The sequence below is a fragment of the Microtus pennsylvanicus genome, chromosome 4 (genome assembly GCF_037038515.1).
Source record: "Microtus pennsylvanicus isolate mMicPen1 chromosome 4, mMicPen1.hap1, whole genome shotgun sequence".
Classification (NCBI taxonomy): Eukaryota; Metazoa; Chordata; class Mammalia; order Rodentia; family Cricetidae; genus Microtus; species Microtus pennsylvanicus.
In genome coordinates this window covers 85,219,992-85,237,965 of record NC_134582.1, presented here as the reverse complement: position 1 = coordinate 85,237,965, position 17,974 = coordinate 85,219,992, and the positions used below count along the sequence as shown (strand labels likewise).

The 17,974-nt window shown below is 44.3% G+C and overlaps 1 protein-coding gene across 2 annotated transcripts in view; it reads right to left on the bottom strand.

Annotated features, from left to right (window-relative positions):
- Positions 1 to 456: 456 nt before the first annotated feature.
- The window catches only part of Iars1 (isoleucyl-tRNA synthetase 1), a 47,003-nt gene continuing 29,485 nt past the window's right edge, over positions 457 to 17,974 (bottom strand). The window contains exons 21-34 of one of the 2 annotated variants that reach the window (XM_075969735.1): positions 17,085 to 17,176; positions 15,818 to 15,895; positions 14,854 to 14,975; positions 14,383 to 14,485; positions 14,084 to 14,167; positions 11,325 to 11,499; positions 10,821 to 10,933; positions 7,838 to 7,933; positions 6,801 to 6,977; positions 5,375 to 5,480; positions 4,877 to 5,002; positions 3,444 to 3,587; positions 2,334 to 2,486; positions 457 to 992 (exon numbers count right to left, since the gene is read on the bottom strand). In XM_075969735.1, the coding sequence (XP_075825850.1) occupies positions 910 to 992; positions 2,334 to 2,486; positions 3,444 to 3,587; positions 4,877 to 5,002; positions 5,375 to 5,480; positions 6,801 to 6,977; positions 7,838 to 7,933; positions 10,821 to 10,933; positions 11,325 to 11,499; positions 14,084 to 14,167; positions 14,383 to 14,485; positions 14,854 to 14,975; positions 15,818 to 15,895; positions 17,085 to 17,176 (1,652 nt within the window). In that variant the 3' untranslated portion in view covers positions 457 to 909. The remainder of the gene's footprint in view (positions 993 to 2,333; positions 2,487 to 3,443; positions 3,588 to 4,876; positions 5,003 to 5,374; positions 5,481 to 6,800; positions 6,978 to 7,837; positions 7,934 to 10,820; positions 10,934 to 11,324; positions 11,500 to 14,083; positions 14,168 to 14,382; positions 14,486 to 14,853; positions 14,976 to 15,817; positions 15,896 to 17,084; positions 17,177 to 17,974) is intronic. The other variant, XM_075969734.1, reaches the window with a different exon arrangement.

The window sequence follows — 17,974 nt, the reverse complement described above, 5'->3', positions numbered from 1 at the left end:
ACACCTGTTTTGTCTTTTGAGGCACAGTCTCACTGTGTAGCCCGGGCTGGCCACAAACTCACACCCATCCTCCTACTTCTGTGTCCTTAGTGCTGGGATTAAAGACTTGTGTGCTACTTAATACACCTGGCCATGCTTGGCTTTTAGTGGTGGTTTGGGGATCAAACTCATGTCCTTGTGTTTGCTAGGCAAGTGCTTTACCAGCTGAGCCATCTTCCCAGCCTATTTAGTTAGCCACCACCACCTTGGTTTATATTTTCCTGCTTCACTATGTGTCTTGCAATCTTTTGTTATTTTGTTTTCCAGCAGGCCTCTTGATATCTGTGAGTTCAAGGCCAGCCTGGTCTACAGAGTGAGTTCCAGGACAGCCAGGGCTATACAGAGAAATTCTGTCAGGACATTTCTAGTTTCGTTAAACTATGAGAGAATAAATTACTTCCAATACAGTATCTAAGAGAGTGTTTACTGTTTTGATTTAATCAAACTTAAAATATCTCATCAAATCACCCAGGAAAATCCAGGTAGCAGAAATATATAACATGTCCATTTCTTCACAAGGTCTCAAATCAGTTTCACAAGGCCATAAAATGATATACATATATATGTATATATGTACTATGCCATCTAAACCACTCCTGCCTTCTGTACTAAAGAACTCAAGTATAGAAATAAGCTTTGTGGCGCTGAGGTAACATTAGGACCCTCCCCCAACATGACTGCATAGGTGTTTAAGGTTATATGTGAACATTATGTAAGGTCTCAGGTCAGTCAATCCCATCTGAACTGTTGGTTCAAAGCAGCATATCAGACACGTGGCCACAGAAAACACCTCCGCTGAGCCCATGTGTGCACGTGTAAGGAGATGGGCAGAAGTCAGGGCAGGGCTGACTGAGGCTACAGGGATCACGATTAGCCATCTGCAGTTGTTGGCAGGACAGACACGTACACAGTCTTCATGTTCAGAGTCTTCATTGGGATATCTTCTGTAATTTCTAGAAGAAAAATTTTTCGAAAAGTCAATACTCTGTTGCGTGAACACCTAAAAACATTGTCAATAGTCTATCCCTGGTCCCATCCTAAGCCTCTGTCCTGGCATTTCCCGACAGGGGTATCTTTGTTGCAGACAGGGAGCTCTGATTACGTATTAGCTTTCAGCAAGATGACTCAGGGCAGGTGGCCACATGAGGAGAACTTAGCTGTCAAGTGTGTGAGCTGGTTGGTTAACTTGTGAGACAAAGACCAACCACGCAGGCCATGGATTAATTGTCTACCTATTAAACCGCAACAACACTCTGGACACCAAGTTCCACCAAGCTTCCCTGGGTGGTGACACTGCCTAGTCAAACGACTAGGGACTGGAGGAGGTAACACTGGCTATTCCTCCACGAGGAAAGCATCACTTGATGTCCCATCCCCCTCTGCCCTTTGCATCTCTTCCTCTGGTTAGCTCTAATTGGTATAATAAACGCACTTGTAAGTATAGTATTTTTTCAGTTAGTCTGTGAAGTATTTTTGCAATTATGGAATCTGAGAGTGGTTTGAGGAAATGCCTGAGGCTGTGTTGGTATCAGCAGTGGTGGTGGCACAGGTGCCCCCCATCATACAGATAATAATGGACACAATTTTAAAACTGTGCTCAAAACCTATAAACTTAAGAATACCACAGTCGGACTGCAGAACGTCACAGACAAAGAGAAATCCTGAAAGAAGCGAGACTCTGAAAGAATATCTTGTAAGGGTAAGAAAGACAAACCAGCTGAAAAATCCTGAACACAGCTTCAAGGACAGAGGGACATTCTGATAAGAGCAAGATGCTGGGCAGCAGAGAGATGTCTGTGAGAAGCTTTGAGAAAGACAATGGAGATCTCCATGTGTTTGCGGCCCAGGGAGGAGATGCACACAGCATGCTTGAAAAAGAGAGGGGACAAGACTGACGAACGTCAGCTGAAAGTTCCCATCAGACTCAATTCCTAAAGAAAGCAGTTTTAAATTTAAGGTCAGGAAATACAGTAGTTTACCTACAAGTATGCCCTCTTAGGGTACTGCCAGAGAGATGAACTGTTTTTATCATCTCTACCCTTAACTGAAATAACATGGGACTGGCGATTTAACTCAAGTCTCACACATGCTAAGAGAGTGTTCTGCCACTCCGCTACTCCTCACTTAAACTATTATTATCTTTAATTATATTATGGCTAATTTCTGGTTGATTTTCCAAATTAAACAAAACAAGACAAATATACAAAACATTTTCACAGACGAAACACGAGCAGTTACTGGCACCAAAGTCTCCTTTTGAAGGAGAAAAGGCCTTACAGTCACAGCTGCCTCACCCTGCGTCTGAGTCTCATTCAGAAACAGCTTCAGCCTCCTGCTCCGCAGTCCAAACACTTTCGCTGCCTCATACACAAGCCCTTGGTGGCTGAGTCCATTCTGTCCAAGCGGGTTTTCAAGCAGGAGAGTGCCCACAGTTCCTGTCAAACACTCTGGAGAAGAAGGAAGAAAGCCAGTCAGTTCTGGAAAACTAGTGTTCCAACAGTGGTGGTCACTGAAGACAGCACCAACCAGCAATGCAGAGGGCTCCCAAGTGGGTACAGGAGCTTAAGCTGGAGGCATAGGCTATGAAGCAATCTATAAAGTTCAGAGAGGCGAGCCACCGGGGAACTGATTTTCAGTGCACAGTCAGGTGAAGAGAGGAGGATTCCAGAAAAGAACAAAAAAGAGCACATTGAGGATCCTGAAATGTTAGGGGAAAAGCAGCAGCGAGGCCCGTGTCCAAGTCCTCGGGACAGATTTCTAGAAAACAAACATAAGATCACACTGTGAACTAGTCATTGGTGGCACACGCCTTTAATCCCAGCACTCAGGAGGTAGAGACAGGTGGATCTCTGTTAGTTAGAGGCCAGCCTGGTCTACAAGATTTAGTTCCAGGACAGGCACCAAAGCTACGCAGAGAGACCCTGTATAAAAAACCGAAAAAACAAAACAAAACCCAAAACCAAACAAACAAACAAAAAAATCAGATTGTAAAATCAATAGTTCAGGCATGGAGACAACAGAGTTCCACGTAGATATAATTTTACCTAAGATGATCGTTTTGTTTCCTGACTGTCAGAAGAATGACGGACGGTCTTTCTACATAAATGTACTGCAAAAAATCAAATCAACAAAACCAAAACAACTGTATTCCCTGGAGAAGCATGGAATTAATACTCTGTTTATTGATACAGAGAGGTAGGGTCTCACTACGTAGTGCAAGCTGGCCTTGAACTTGTAGTCTTTCTCCCTCAGTCTAAGTGCTGGGATTACAGGTGGGTGTGCAAAACATGCTTGGCTGCTGTCCGTGTGCTCAAGTTGACTGGAAGATTACGCCTAAGTCAGAGATCTGAACCTGGAAAGGAGCCTTAGTGTCCCGCACTCAGCTTGTTGATGCACACACATACCTTGTGGCTCCGCATTTAGGAGCTGCAGGTTGATATACTGACACAGAAGCGTGCTGGGGCTGTTGGTGGCAGAGGGGGCTGCTCCTGCAGTCACACACAGTGTCCTTCCACTCAGACTCAGCAGGTCAGTCTGGTTCTGTATTTCTAAAAATAACAACCATTCTGGAGTCACTCACCTTCTCCTAAGCCACTAGCATTCACTTCTAACTCCACTATCACCCATCCGCATACAGAGATGGCTTTCCATCATTTTGTTCACCAAAGGAAAGCTCTTCTCCTGCAAAGCCAGGTGTTAATGATAATCAAACAGCAGGAAATGGTTTTTTGTTTTGTTTTGTTTTTAGTGGTTGGGATGGGACCCAGGGCCTTCTGCATGCTTGGCACTCACTCTACCACTAAGCCCTATACCTCCAGCACTGCAAATACAACCTTACAAATAGGTTGTTTGAGTGCTGCAAAACTAAAGAGTAAAACATTTGCCATTTAGCTTTTGTGCATGTGCGGGGGTGGGGGTGGGATGTTGCTGGGGACCAAGCTCATGACCTTGTGCTTGCTAGGTAAATGCTGTACCACTGAACTAAAAATTCACAAACCCCCTAACTTAAAATTCAACATATATTGTTTTCTTCCCATCAATATTTTCCTTATATTACAGCTACTCTTAAATTTTTCATTCTACGAGAATCTCAAAATTTACCAAGAAAAACTATATTTGAAAATGATAGTTATAGTTAGCAAACAAGTTCTAATTTTTTTCAGAAACTGCTGTGTATGTGTGGTGTATGTGCTTGTGTAAAGATGTGAGTTGGTGTGTGTGCATGTGTGCAGGCTGACATTAGGTGTCTCCCTTGATTGCTTTCCACTTCATTTATTGTTAAAATCCCAAGCACCTTCCTTTACCCACTGAGCCACCTCATTGGCCTCCCCTTTATTCTCTGAGACAGGGAGCTCATTGGTTGGATTAAGCTGAGAACCCGGGATCCTACTGGCTCACACATGTGGGATCTCAGGCGCGCTGCTGAAACATCTTTTTAGATGGGTGCTGGGGACTGGAACCCAGCTCATCACAGGGCTTTACTCCATGAGCCACCTCCCTGACCCAAGTTGTAATTAACAGTGGACTCCAGGTCTGGATTTAGTAAGGCCCAGGAACCGTCTGATAAGCTCACAACTCAGCAGGGAGGGTGAGTCCTGATCTGTCTCCTGGCTAACAGGGACAAGGGAGAATGAGGACCTTGGCTTCCTGTATGTCCAAAGTTTCAGCCATATCATAGAGTGGGGCACAGTAGAGACATGGCAGCAGACACCGCTGAAGAACCTCTACTGCCTCAGAGTGAGGAAAACACAATGGCTCAGCCACATAACTGACACCAAAAGAAGACCTTGGTCAGGCCCCTCGAGCCAGCGACAGTAGCCTCTTGCTCTCCACATACCCGTTTCTCCGTGGAAGACTGACAGCTCCGCATTCTTAACACCAAATATGCTGGCAACAACACACTTCAGCTTTACAAGGTTCAATTTATTGTCACCTTTCGGATTCTCCAAAAGCAGTACTCCACCTAGAAAGTCACAAAAGCAAGGTCTCATTTAGTGCAGTAAAACTTAAAGAAAATGTTAAATTTGGAAGAAAATCGATGCAAAGGGGGGTTTGAGCCTTTTTACAAGTAGGTCCATTATCTATTATCTAAAGACTCATCTGGGTGACAAAATGAAAAAGCCACCTCATTTTACCAGTTCTCTTATGGCTGCCTTAAAGATTTCTATAGAATTAACTAAAAAATGGAAACAATGGTGGAGACCCTTGTAACCCTAACGCTCAGGATGGGAGGTGAGAGGAGGGTGAGCCCGAGACTGAGCCACATGGTAAGACCCTGTCTCAGGAGTATGGAAGTCACTAAGTCAGACACGGCACAGGGTTCGTCTGCACCTACCTTGCTCAGTGCCATTCGCACAGATGCTAAGGTTTACGTAAGCACAAGCAGGACCGGGCACACAGGATCCTCTGGTGAGCGTGAGCTCCAGTTCCGACCCTTTCAACTGAGCAGAGAGCACATGATGAGGGACAGCATGGCTGTGCTGGGCCCCACAGGAAGGAACACACGGGGCCACTGGTTCATAAGAAAAAAGCTCTTCAGAGGCAAGAGCTGCAGTTATAACTCAATCACCTTGCCTGTTTCCTAACTACAGAACAATATATGCTCATTTTGAAAAGTCCAGGAAGTTAGCAATATGTAAAACAAAATGGAATAATAATATATCTGTGTCACATGAAAAGATAATGACACTTCAGCCCCTCCTTATCTATCCTCCTTGTAGAACTAAGGAAAAAAAACAATCAAATAAACGGCCTATTTCTGTATTATGGGCCAATATTTTTTCAAGTATTGATGCCCAATTTTCATAATAACATCTACAAGTACTGTGTGTAAAGAGGCCATGACGCAAAAGAGAGTAGGGGGGCATAAGGGAGGGCCTGGAAGGGGGAGAGCAAAGGGAGACATAATGTCATTATATTAATCTCAAAATCAAAATGTTTTTAAAAATGTATTACTTGTTGGGTGGTGGTGGAGCACACCTTTAATCCAAGGACTCAGGAGGCAGAGGCAGGCAGATCTCTGTGAGTTTGAGGCCAGCCTGGTCTACAAAGTGAGTTCCAGGACAGGCTCCAAAGTTACACAGAAAAATCCTGTCTCAAAAACAAAAAACAAACAAACAAAAAATTGTACTGACTATAACAGGAAATGCTATAAAATATGCAACACACTATCAACAAGTTAAATTACTTTCAAGTCAACTGTCACGTCTTTTTAATGAGAATTATCAGAACCCAGTGTCCACTGTTGTAGTTTAGACACAATGGGTCAGCACGGCCACTTTTCTGGCCGCCTTTCCTATGAGAACCGCATGAGGCCGCTCCGGCTGTCCTCCTTTCCTTCCTCCCAGACCCTCCCCAGGACTTCCAGAGCGGTACTTCAGCCCTGCAGTCTACAGCCATCTCCACCGCAGGCACAGGATCTGGAACTACCTGGGCACACTAAAAACGTCCTGATTGGGCTTATGTGGGAGGACTCAGCACAAAAGGTAGGACACAAGGGTGGGAAGGGACTTGAGCCTGGGCAGCCACAGCTCTCTACTTCCTGACTATGGATACACCGCTAACAGCTGTCTCATACTGTCCCGGCCCTTCCCCACCGGGATGGACGTCTATCTGATCTAGAAGTTAATTCTGTCAGAATATTTTATCACCACAACAGAAAAAGTAAGACAGCGAACTATAATTTATTGGGAGTTAATTATATAAATGTAAGTCAAAACCCAATGTGAAACACTAGTATTTCCACACAACGCAGAACTCACCTGTGTTTGTTCCTGAATAAGGACATTATCCGATGAAGGAACTGGATATGGTTTCAAGGGAGCTTTGATAGTGGCAAATATGAAGTCGGTGTGGCTTTCAATGACGTTATTCAAGTATCTTCCTTCAGATTTTGCATTATAATAAACTGTTATTTCGTCAGTTGGAACCAGATTGCACTAAAATAGCATAGAGAAAAACTTCAAAGAGAAGCAGATTTTGTTCACGAAACTAAAGGTATTGCATGAGAACAAGCATATGCTGAACTGTCCCAGGTCATTCACTCTTCCAGGTGATATGTAAAACCAGCACCTGCTGTCCTGCGCTCTTTTACCTGCTTTTCTTGTGTTTTTTCCCAGTACAATCAGACCCTCATGAGTGTCTAGATAAAAGACCGTGAACCTACTCGCAAAGCTCTGAACCAAGACAGTATGCAAAGACGCTGGAGTGCCCGTGTCAGACTCAACCACAGCTCCATGAGGCTTGGCTTAGGAGGAGCCATCCTGATCAGCACTGTCTCCATGATTAAGAGCTTTCTGATTCTCAGACCTAATAGGAGCTTGGTGATGCCTTCTCCTCCAGGTAGAGTGCTGTGTGTACCTTCCTCACCTCTTAACAAGGAAAGGTCACCCCGTTCAGTACAAAGCCAGTCACCTCTCCTCAGCTTGCAGCCTTCCCATACTGACGTCTATATGCCTTGGACACTCACTGTCATCTTTGGTGACCTTCTGAAGCAGCCAGAGAGCAGTCTTTCAGAAAGATAATTCTATGGTTGCCCAAGAAAACTGAAGAAGGATGGATGGGCTAAAAAAGCCGTTGGGCAGAGAAAATGAGTGGTAACCAGCCAGGGAGTGGGCAGGGAAGGAGGAAGGGGACTAACTTTCCCACAGAGTACAATCAGAAGGGACTATGGATTAAAGAAGCATTACCATCAATTGATAACTACGGCTTACACTGTCTGCCTTGTCTGCCCGCCCTTAACATCTAAAACAAACCCAGTATAAAACCAAAACTACAGCTTCTTCCTAAAGAGACTGACCTTCTTGCGAAGCTTCTGGATACGATTGATGACCTCCCGAGCCATGCCTTCATCCACCATTGACTGGTCGGGTGTGACATCTAAGAGAACTAAAGCCTATATATAGAAGGAAGAGAGTGCATGACAATGAATAAAATAATTTCCTTCAAACTTGGTGAAAAAAGCTAGGGTTGGCAGGCAAGACAATGTCCTGGAGTTTGATTGCTGGAACTAACATGGTGGAAGGAGAGAACTGATTTCTGCAGGTTGTCCTCTGACCCCCACACACATCCTGTGGCACCTGCACTCATACACCCAAGACTAAGAAATAAACGCTTAAAAAAGTGAGAGTAAATTCTGGGGCTGGAGAGATGGCTCGGCACTTGATGAGGAATCAGATTCAGTTTCCAGCACCCACACCGAGGGTCACAACCTTCCCATAACTCTGGCCAGGGCCTGGCAATGGTATGGACTCTGGCCACGTTGGTGCCAAACTGTTGCGATATGAAAAATTTCCATACTAGCCCAGAATAGAATAGAATAAAGGTTTATTTATTAGGGGTTAAACTCAAAGGAAGAGTAGCAATCCAGTCCTCTGCATGTGAGGCTACCTGGAACCAAATCCAGCAGCCAAGGGGCCCGTGCACGATTTTTGTCTGCATATATAGTGCATGAGACCACACTCAAATTGGGCCAATATCTTAAAGGCTATTGGCTGAAGGAGTTCCCACAGCAGATACTGCTTCTCTTCTTCTGGAATGCTGTTCACAGGAGATGCCCTGAGAATCCTCAGACCTGCATGAAGGGATGGTGTGTTGTCCACCTAACGAATACTATTCTTCTAATCTATGATCCCTGGTCACAATGCTCCTGAAGCGGGCTGGAGAGATGCTCAGCAGTTCAGAGCACTGGCTGCTCTTTCAGGGTCCTGAGTTCAATTTCCAGCAACCGTGTGGTGGCTCAGAACATCTGTAAATGAGATCTGGTGCCCACTTCAGGCTTGCAGGCACACATGCAAGCAGAAGACTGTATACATAATAAATGATGCTCCTGAAGCAGCCAACTTTCCACACCATAGCGTGGAGCAAAGGACCCATGCAGCCAATCCAAGCAACACCCCTAGCCTATGGCTTTCTGATCTTTAGGTTGTCAGTATGACTGAAGACAGAAATTCTAAAACAGACCACAATATTTTTTTTTTTATACAATTAAGTTTAAACTGATGTTTAAACACAAGTTTTTTTTCCAACTTTACCTTTCTCTCAGGTATTCTGAAAGTTATTGATTATGGATGTGACAATGACAACATAACTCATCTCGTTTAAAAAAGATTTATCACTTTTCTTAATGTGTGGCAGCCTACATGAGTTTAGGTGTAACACATGTATGCCAATGCCTGGTGAGGCCAAAGAACATCAGATCCCCTAAACCCCATGAGAGGTGATTGTGAACCATCTTATGTGGGTTCTGGAACTAAACCCAGGTCCTTTGCAAGAGGAGCAAGCACGATTATGCACTGAGATATCTGTCCAGTCTACACTTTCTCCTTATGCAATCTAGGATCAAGGTCCATGGAACGGTACCACCCAGCTAGGAGGGCTCTTCCTACATCAGTGAACCTCATCGTGACTATCCCTCACAGATGTGCCCAGATGCTCGTCTCTTTAGTGAGTCTAGACGATGTCATATCAACCCCACTTTAAGACAGTGTGGTCTCCCAATGCTCCTGAGTTTCTTGGCTCGGCCCATGTGTTGTGGGCTGTTGTAGTGCTGCTATGACTGATGTGAGCGTCTCATCCATTTCAAGCTGAACCTCCTAAGCCTTTGACAAATGAGGCAAGTTTCTTCTCTTGAGTTTCCTCAAAGGTAAACAGCATACTCTAACAGGACCTAAGTTTGATTTCCAGCACTTATGGCAGGTGGCTCACAACTGCCTGTAACTCTAGATCCTGGGGAAAAGGCGGGTGATGCCTCTGGCCCCCACAACACCTGTACTCATGTGTACATACCTATGCATTAAGGATAATTAAAAATAGATAAATACAAAAGGAAAAGTGAGCTGAGCACTGGCATTCACTTTCCTGATTCCTGACTGAATGCAATGTGACCAGGTGGTGGTAGGATGGTATTTCTGTGGCCGTACCTACCCACCAGGACGGACTATAGCCCCTCGAACTGTGAGCTGAACAAACACTCTAGTCAGGTTTTTTTTTTTTAATTTTTTTTTATTTTTTGGCATAGCAATTAAAAAGGTTGCTTAATGCACCTTCCCACTCTAGTGCTTCTCAGCCTGGTTTGTTTTAACTTTGGTGGCCTGGGGAGGCTTTCAGAAATGTTGCTCTACTGTTCCTGTCCTGTGTTGTGCCAAGCAATGGACCTAGCCATAGATCCAAAGAATCTTTCTTTTTCTGCTATAACAGGACTGGAGACACTCTGTTCCATCACGACAAACACAGTCTGGACTCCAAGCTTCTGTATAGTCTCCTCCAGAGCATCTCTCAACAATTTCCATTAACAGTGCATGTTTGGGACTCGAACTTCTCTGAACTTACTTTCACCCAGGAAGTTATGGGGCAGACAACTAAGACTTGGATTACTTTCTTGTATCCACAATGGACTTGTTTTTTAGGGTTGATTTTTGTGCAACCCAACAATTAGGACAAATATTCACAAGCATAAATTACAAAATGCTCACATAAGCATCTGATAAACAAGGACCCACACAGAAGCTTAAGAGAACAGATCTGAAAGGAGCTAACCCATGTGTGGGTGAGGCATGTGCAAAACACGTTCTTACGTTCACATCTGTTGGTGAAAAACGTTCTAGAGGCTGGGTATAATGCCTCAAGTCTGCAATCCTAGTACTCCAGAGGTAGAGGTAGGAGTTCTAGGACATTCTCAGATATACAGTGAGTCTAAGGCCAGAGAGGACTACACTACATTGTCTCAAAAACACCAATATATAAATAAATACAGAACAGTCTTTGAGGGAACAGAAAAATACCTGTGCATCAGAGTGTGCTTCAAACTGTGCAGTACCTCCTGTGGCCTGGTCAAAGGTGTACATGAGGCGAAGATCTTCCTCGTGCAATTCATGGCCTTCCACAACAATACTCCCTGTGAGGAAAACAGACCCCATCAATCCCTCTTGTCTTCAAGTGCCTGCTAGTAGCATATTGTGCTCTCCCTCTGATGACCCTGGTATTCTGTGGGCTAGCACTAGCAATTAAGAAGAGGGGCAGGGTGAAGTGCTGGCCACCTTTAGGAAAGCCCACGGTAGCAACTCCATTAAGGCTGACTCTAGAAGTACTTGTAAGTGGAGGACATGCGTACCCAGAGGCTGCAATAGGAAGCTGGGATACCAAGCACCTGTCTGGGAACGTTTCTGGAATTTACAGCTGTCACTCTTATGAACAGAATGAAGATTTGCAGATAAAGATGGAAACATCCTACAGGAGCCTAAGCATGCAGCGGTCCTTGAGCTGAGGACGTGCGCACGGACACTCACCGCTTTTCTGGAACTGCTCTAGCTCCTCATTGCTCAGCTGCTTTATGGCCACCATCACTGCTTTAAAGGCTCCCTTCAGACGCTTCCCTAGGACCATGTGATCTGGTTCTGCCCTTAGTCGAATACCATACTTGTTTTTATCAGTAGACAGCGTAACTTTTCGAACATTTAATTCCTATAGTGAGCGCCAAAGGGGGAAAAATGTGAGACACAAAAATCTATATCATATAAAACAGGTAGATGAACATCCATAACATTTACCGTTCACAAAAAACAAAAAGCAGCCATTGCCAGGCGGTGGTGACTTACGCCTTTAATCCCAGCACTCACTCGGGAGGCAGAGGCAGGGGATATCTGTAAGTTCAAGGCCAGCCTAGTCTATAAGAGCTAATTCCAGGACAGGATCCAAAGCTACAGAGAAATCCTGTCTCAAAAAACAAAGCAAAACAAAAAAGCAGCCATACCCTGAATGTCAGTCAGCTGTTGACTAGGTGGGGCTCAGATGTGGCTAAGTGCAAGAACGCTTGTTTGGCATGCACAAGGCCCCGGATTGGATGCCCAGACCATAAAGTAAACAAAGCACAGGTGTGACTAGGTAAATAAAGTATGGTCTATACACATAATGGAGTCGTTAGCTAATAAAGGAATTAAGTACTATCCTGACTACAACATGAACAAACACTGAAAACATCATGTTAACCAGCACAAGCCAGACACAGCAGAATGTCTAAAACTCCACAGGCAGAAAATACAATCGTGATGCCAGTAAATGATCAGATCGTAAGGGTAAAATAGGTGAATGAGGAGGAGATTGGCTTTCTTTGTGGGAGATGGAAAGGTTTTATGATTCTGACAATAAGTGCAATTCTACAAATACATTTAGAATACCATCTGGAATAGAAAACAATGCTTCATATCAAAACCAATCATGTGAGCTGAGCATCAGGGAAAAAGGATGCCAGGGCTGAGGCTGGTGCACTCATGGCACAGGGGTAGTGGATCTCTGAGTTTGAAGACATCCTGGTCTGTATATACAGTGAGACCATATCTTATGCACACACACACACACACACAGCAGGGAAGAAAAAGGACTTGAAATGCAAACTCCATCTCTTGCAAAAGGAATTCAGAACACCACCGTTAACTATCATTTAACCAGGAGCCATGAAACCACAGTACTTCATGATGCCACTACACTAGGACAGATTCCCATGACACAGGGAACAGTGATGATACAGTAGGAAACATGGAAAGAGAGTACAACGTAAGGCAAACAACAGGAACATTGAATTTTGTTATCACATCTAGGTGAATTAAGGGGTAACAAAGGCCAGCTGTGATAATATATATTAATCAGCACATGGGAGGCCAAGGCAGGAGGACCACTGTTGCCTGGACAACAGAGTAAGTTTAAAGTAAGCCTATACAGTAAGACAATGTCTCAAGTCATGCCCATATATAAAAGGTGATCAGGATAGAAATATGAATACATAATTATGTGTGTGTCTACAAGGCATTAAATCAGATATAATCTACTTTTTAGCTTCTAATATCTGTCTAAAATTCTCAAGTAACTAAAAAAAATCAAATATAGAAATTAACATTTTCTGTAATGATGTACTTAAAATAGTACCTGTGAAAGACTAAAAACATATTTCTTTTGAAACAGTAATGAATTTGAAAATTTGAAATGTATTTGTTAAAAAAAAAAATCACAGAATGCACGATTTAAGAGGACCATTGACAATGTAAGGGATTCTAAACAGACATTTTTACCCACCACTGTGTCCCCGTCCTGTCCATGCTGCCTACCGTACCACCCCCTCCTGCCCCACCCAGTCAGATGACTGATACAATGCCCTGAAAAGATTGCTTTCCCCTGTAATCCCACACTATGCGAAGGGAACAACCCCACCTGGAATACATTCTAAGCCCAATTCCTTTATCAGTTTCAAACTTCTAATCTTTTAAAATACAGGGAAATAAGCATCCTGTGAATTTAATGCATTACCCAGCCACCAACATGTGCTTTGTCCTTCTGAAACCGAACTCCACTCCTGAAATCCATCCAACAACACACACTGAAATACTCAGAGACCCTCAATAGCTACATACTGCAATATGCAGATACACTTATCTTTGTTCGTAATGAGAACCCAAAATTTCTCAAATAGAATATTGAAATGGGTTATGAAGCAGACAGGAAATAAATACTAGGCAGACACGATAAAAATATATTATAGAACTGGGGGTAGTGACATATGCCTGTAATGCCAGCCCATGGCAGGCAGAAACATGAGAACTCCAAGAACCAGCCTACGTTACAAGTAAGACTCTGACTCCTTGACCCTCCTACAAAGGGTATAATAAAATGATGAGTAAAAAACTACATACATAATGTGTATACATGCATAATTGTGTAAACTCCCAGGAACGTCCTTCAGAAGGCAAGCGACCCCAGAGACAGGGAGGGTGTACACTGGTCTACCTTTTATCAAACACACACTACGCTCAGTGCACTCACAAGCAGCAAATGGCTATGATGTCATCATTTGAAGAAGCAAAGCTTTTCTATTAATTACAAAAACTTACTTTGAGGAAGAGTAAATCAGAGTTAAAGAAATCCACTGATCATGTAAAATTTCACGATGGTTATGCATGTAGCAATTTGCAAAAGAATAAAAGAACTTCACTGAGAAATACCTCCTAAAATAATTGTCCTGAAGAAGAGAATCTGCTAGGAAGATCATTGGCCTTACCTCAATGATATACTTCTCCAAGGACTTGATATCCTCAAGAGCTTCTGGGTCTTGGTGGATAACCACAATTTCCTTCAAAGGATACTGGAAGGGAAGGGAGGGGAGATGAACTGGGGGTCAATTCCTCCAAAGGGCAAAATGGCGAATGCTCCTCTAGGTAAGGTTACCTGACTGGCTAAACTAAGAGCCATTCTTACCACAGAAAAGGACAAAGAACTATGCCACCGTGGGAAGGTCTACATTGAAATTTCCTAAGACATAGGTCTGTGTCAATCTGGTATCTAAATAAAAGTTCAAACCTTTATTGGAATAGTTTTCCGGTCTCGTATCACTCGTCCGAGTTCAATCACGGACTGCATTCTAGACACTGCGTTTTCCGTTTTCTTGTCAATCAGTTCTTCTCTGAGAAACATAAGAATAGGAAAAGATTATTCCCTTTAAAGGGTGAAAATCTTAAAGAGTTATGCGTAAGTGAGAAAGGGGATCAGGCTAGGTCTCCAGTGATACCTGATATCTTGAGTGGCACACAATGAGCTCAAGGTGTTTACATCTCACCTAACCGTAACTCTGAGGAGGCTGCTGTACCCTCCCACCACCTATCCAGATGGGTCCCTGCACTGGAGAGTAGCGGCATCAGCCTCGGTGGGATGAGGTGCTCAGGAAGTGGAACATGGAAATGAGTCTTCTCCCCATTCCTCCTGGGAAGCTTGGGACCCTACACGACTTCCCTTTCCCATAGCCTAAATGACGTTTCTGTATCTGATTCCTACCGAACACGTGGCAGCATGAGGTAGTGGATGCTGAGTGTGTCCTTGTCCCGAACAGAAACAGGGTCGATCAGCGTCTTTAGATTCTGGTACATCAATTCAGTAAGAAACGGAGTATAAGGGGCCTGTAGGAGGATGAAGGAGGGAATATCATTCAGAGACACCCATCATCAGTTGATCTCGCTTAGACTGAGAAAGGAAACCTAGTCACTTCAGAGAAGGATACAGCAATACAGACAGAGGCTGGTTATTAGACGTCCCTTTTCAAAGAAATGACTTCATATGTCCTCACAGTAGCAGGAAGCAGGACTATACGACAGGACTCAAACCAGCTCTAGATGTCATGCCATCCAAAACCAAACCAAACCAGAAGCCCCTGAACAAGTAACAGTTAAGCCTATATACACAAGAACTGAATATCTTAAAACCTAGAAACTATACCTGTGAAGCAGAAAAACCCACTTGTGTCACAGGACGCAGATGTAGGAAGCTAGATGTGGATGGCACCACAGTCTTGTGTAAGGGCAAAGTCTCCCACAAACTTTACAGACTCAACAGAAGGCTTTAAACACCGCTGGAGCAGCACAACAGCCTTCCCATTCATATGCCATCTAATTCAGTTTAACTAACAGGAATCCATGTAAAACGATCACACATTTTCCTAACTGCACTAAGTAATGTCTGATCACTTAAATATGAGTTTAGAAATCTCTTCATTACTCACAGTTAAAGTCACATTAACAAGATTTGCCTCACCTCCCTAGATCCTGTCTAAATGCTGACTGCCAATGACTAAGCACTTAATGTTTCTCAGCTGGTGCTTAGACTAGGGTTAGACACATGCACTGTTAAGATTCTGAAAAGGGCTACAGACAGGCACCACTGACACTTCCATAGAGGGCTGGTGGGGGCTGCAGCAGAGGTCACTGTATGCAGCTCAGTTCTGGAAAGGGGTTGAGCAGCTCACCATCAGTCTGCACAAAGAAAGCAGGACGCTGAACAAGGTCTCCAGAGCCACCACACAGTCTTCCGTCCCATTCTCACCCTAAACAACAAGAGAGACAAATATTCAGCTGCCAGGAGTAAGTATGTCATCAAAACTGGTGTAAGGAGAAATGGCCACAGCCATCCGCCCTGGGACTGTGCAGGGCAGTGAGAGAGGCCAGCATAGGGCAGCAGTCTGCTGCCCATCTCTATCGGAGGCCAGACGAATGGAGAAGTGGCTCTGTAACTGGGAGCCAAAGACTGACCATGAACTTGAAGGTGGAAGGGTAGATGGATTCCAATACAAGAGGAGTTAGGAAGCTTTTGCTTTAAAAGAGGTATGTACTGTGAGCTTCTCAAGTAACTATGCTGACTCATGGCAAGAAAAAACTGCCCACAGTGAGGAGGCTGTCACTATCTTCTCTCACTATAAATTCTGCACAAGCCTACAGTGTCCATGCCATGCTCACCCCAACAGCTAAGAAGAATTCAGTCTACAGCAAACACTTGATCTCTGTCTCCCTGGGTGGAGACAAAAACAGAGAGGTGCCCCTACTGTGTAGTTCTCTCCTCCAAATCAAAGCATTCCCCCCAGGAAGGAGGCTAAGAAGTATGAAAGTAAAGAAAATTGCTCCCCAACCCCAGTCTAAGGACTTCACCCTCAGAACTCGTAAGTTCCACCCTGCAATTGCAATCACTACAGTTAATGTACCATAAACAGAAGACATTTTCAGAAGAGTATTGACCACAATGCTGCTTCCCTTTGGGCCTTTCTCCTTCCTTCCTTCCTTCCTTCCTTCCTTCCTTCCTTCCTTCCTTCCTTCCTTCCTTCCTTCCTTTCCTCCCTCCCTCCTTCCCTTCCTTCTTCTTTTTCTTTTTTTCTTCAGTTTTTCAAGACAGACAGGGTTTCTCCTTGTAGCTTTGGAGCCAGTCCTGGCAATTGCTCTATAGACCAGGCTGGCCTTGAACTCGCAAACATCCACCTGCCTCTGCCTCCCCAGTGTTGGATTAAAGGTCTGTGCCACCACTGCCCGGCTGCTGTGGATTTTTTGAGACAGAGTTTCTCTGTATAACAGCCCTAGCTGTCCTGAAACTCACTCTGTGGACCAGGCCGGCCTCGAACTCAGAGATCTGCCTGCTTCTGCCTCCTGAGTGCTGGATCAAAGGTGTGTGCCACCACCATCTGGCATTTCTTATTTTCTTTTGTCCCTGAAACTTCAGACTTTTTTGTTATTCCCACCAGTTCTTACCTTTAACCTTCTCCTGTTCATTCGGACATACCAATTGGTCAGAATATCTACAAACTTGACCAGGCGCGGCACCACAGTATATAGTCTGTAAGCTAAAAGCAAGATGTCAGTTAAGGAGCCCAGGCCGGGCCTTGCAGTGGGCCAAGTAGAGCTGGATGATAAAGAATTAGCAACCCTTCAATCTAAGATGCTCCACCCCACAAGGGAACAGTGAGAATCAGAATTAACCAATCAGATGGCTCATGTGGCTCATGTATCAAGAACATGACACGGCAGCCGAGGTGTTTATGACAGTGAGCAAAAATGATAGTGAGCTACAAGCAAACCCACACAGATGAGAAAAACTGAATGAATCCCTCTTCTAGGTGACTATGTAGCATGGTGTACTCAGAATGGTTGGACCGGACCAACAGAAGCCAGCTCCACATCACTCACTGTGTTCCTCCTACCCTAACTAGAATGTAGCAGAAAGCCTTAGATGCTGAGAGGCATAGCACGTGCCAGCAGAGCTTGACCAGGGGCCAATTTGCCCTGCAGAAAATATCTGGCCAAGTCTGAGGAGATAACTCTCATGGTGTAAATATGTGGAGTAGCAACATTGCTCTTTCCACTGAGTGACGTGGGGATGCTGCTCGGAATCTTACAAAGCACAGCATAGCACAGCCCCCACTGAGGAGAATGATCCAGGCAAACTGCTGACAGTACCACTGCTGCACCACAAGAAGATGCAAAGAACTGAGTTCATAGAAACCAGAATCCAGGGCTATAGTCATTAGCTGGCCAAACACTTCTAGACAGGTGGTCTCACCAATGGGGGCCTTTCCTGTCGAAGAGGAAAGGCCAGTCCATACTACGTCTACAGTTGACCACACTTCACTTTCTGGAAGTCT